At 37.3% G+C, this 2367-nt stretch overlaps 1 protein-coding gene across 1 annotated transcript in view; it reads left to right on the top strand.

Annotated features, from left to right (window-relative positions):
- Positions 1–516: 516 nt before the first annotated feature.
- Positions 517–2367, top strand: part of LOC107739135 (cAMP-specific 3',5'-cyclic phosphodiesterase 4B-like) — a 148951-nt gene continuing 147100 nt past the window's right edge. Inside the window, exon 1 of the mRNA XM_016551150.1 lies at positions 517–605. Coding sequence (XP_016406636.1) covers positions 564–605 — 42 coding nt within the window. The 5' untranslated portion in view covers positions 517–563. The remainder of the gene's footprint in view (positions 606–2367) is intronic.

Raw genomic sequence — 2367 nt, 5'->3', positions numbered from 1 at the left:
TTTGAAAGAAACACAGTATAACATACATCTAACTTAAGACAATCAAAATTAGGTCAACATCTTTCCACTAGTAAATTAAAAGAGATTGTGATTACAATAACATTAGTGTAAAAAAAAACTACAATGCACTTTGAACTTTTTTTCTTATTATTTTCATTTTTCATTGTAGGGATGTAAAAATGCTTCCATAACAGTCTCTGTACCGGGATCTCATCTTAAGATAATTTTTGCAATCCGTTTAGACAGGCTGGAAAAAATATTAAGCACAAAAGCTGATAAAGAGGTGACTGTGAGGGTTTAAGAGATGCTTGTCACTGTCAGACTGCAGACTAACTGTGCTGCTCTCTTCATCATTCTTACTTTAGAATAGCGAAAGACTCTCCATCTTAACATTACCCTGAGGCATCTTTCTCACAAGCAAGCAAGGTCAGATGTCTTTTCTTTCCTCTGTTCTTTCTGTCTTTGCTGCGAGAGTTTATTGTGTGGGTTTGTGTTGATGCTTTGTGCAGGAGTGTCAGCGGAGCAGGCCTGTGCAAGACAGGGAGAGGAAAACTTCACAGAAGATGAGGAAAAGCCGGAGCGTTCTGACTGTGTCACCTAATGAGGTGAGTAGTAGCGGTACAGAATCATGTATTTCCAAAAACTACTAGTTGATTGACTAATTTGTGTCAGCTTTTGATTCTGATTGGTCAAGCGTTGACAATGAGCAGCCAGGCATTTTGCAATTATCTAATTGGTTTTGTAAAATTAATATTTTTTTGTATAATTTTTTCCCACAGTTCGCTCTGGTCCTTGAATTTGATTTAGATTAGTTTAGTTGTTTACAGGGGCAATGCACATTAATAAACATGGCTGTAAATGTGCCAGAATTAGCCAAAAAGGCTATATTTCATCTGTAGACCCTTGACAGAATGTTATAAAGTCACCCTAAAAAAAAACAAAGCCTCTTACACAAATACACACACAAGAAGAAGAAAAAAATCATTATCAAATACTAAAAAAAAGTACATGATTCCACATGGAAATCAAACTAAAATACAACAATAGGAAGTTATCTAAATCAAAATATTGTGCTACATTATGAGGCTTTTCCAATGAGCTACTGTCATCGATGACAGACTACCTAATTTGAAGTGTAAATCTATTGTCATAAGGTGGCAGCAGCAGCTGTCTGTTCGATTTGAAGCAGACCGTATGACGTCAAAATACCGCGAAAGTGACTTACCCCTTATTTACACTGCACGTGTCTGCGGCCGCGCCGCTTCGCTAAAGATATGCGCCTCGCCTATTTTTGAAGGTAAGAGTGTGCACTCAAATATGCTATAGAACCGCTCTCGCGATACTTTGATGTCATACACCGATCAGTCTGCGCAGTGCTGCTTCAAGTCGAACACACCTATTGGGTTTGTGGTGTTGTTGTGCGCGCTAGGGAAAATATATCCGCCATACGTCATTGCGTCGCTATATCATTGATATCGCGATATGACACTTTTTTTATCATGTAAAAATTTATACCGGTATTATCGTGGACGGTATGATATGGCACACCCCTATATACAACCAAGGATTTTGTAAGTTCATTTCATTTGCGACTTTTGACACACTGCTTCCATGTATATAAATAATAGTGTCATCCGCATACATTTGGATGTTAGTGTTGGGACAAACGGATGGAAGATCATTGTTATTTAACGTAAAAAGGAATGGACCCAGAATAGGTCCTTGGTGAACACCTGTGGATATACGTATATATTAAGGGGGCTGATTTATAATTCTGTTTTCTGGCATATTGTGTAATTGGCTGTACGCTGCACCAAAGCGGCTGATATTTAGTCCACTGTGACTTGTATCACTCTGCTTGTCTGTGTTTGCATGTTCCAGAAAACTGTCAGTCTGTGCATTAGTGTTGAGGATTTTTCAATGACCCTTTATTAAGGTTACATCATTACACCACTAGGTGGCAAAAAGTAACTGTCTTTATGAGTAGAGTTAAGGGTTACTCATTACTCAGGGTTAAGCATAGACCATTTATCTTGTTTCAAATGTTTATTTTGTCATCATTTGCTATATCTAGCAAAGTAAACCAAAAGATTGAAGGGTGATTCTCAAAAATCTATATTTTCTGCAAGCTTTTTTCAAGATAAATTTAGATGTCTTTCCAAAAAAGGACACTTAGAAACTCCAAAAGGACACCAAAGAACCAAATTCTATAAGGAGCCTATATAAGCACATATGAAAGAAAAAAAAAATCGAATTTTATAGTATGTGTACAGTGCAACACCAAAGAGATTTTTTACATTTTGGAGAAGCCAAGTTGTGATACCGAACAGGACCACATGGAGATGCCAAAAAAACCCTAAACCAACC

Source organism: Sinocyclocheilus rhinocerous, unplaced genomic scaffold (genome assembly GCF_001515625.1).
Source record: "Sinocyclocheilus rhinocerous isolate Xijiao unplaced genomic scaffold, SAMN03320098_v1.1 scaffold1182, whole genome shotgun sequence".
NCBI lineage: Eukaryota > Metazoa > Chordata > Actinopteri > Cypriniformes > Cyprinidae > Sinocyclocheilus > Sinocyclocheilus rhinocerous.
This window is presented reverse-complemented; position numbering and strand designations above follow the sequence as displayed.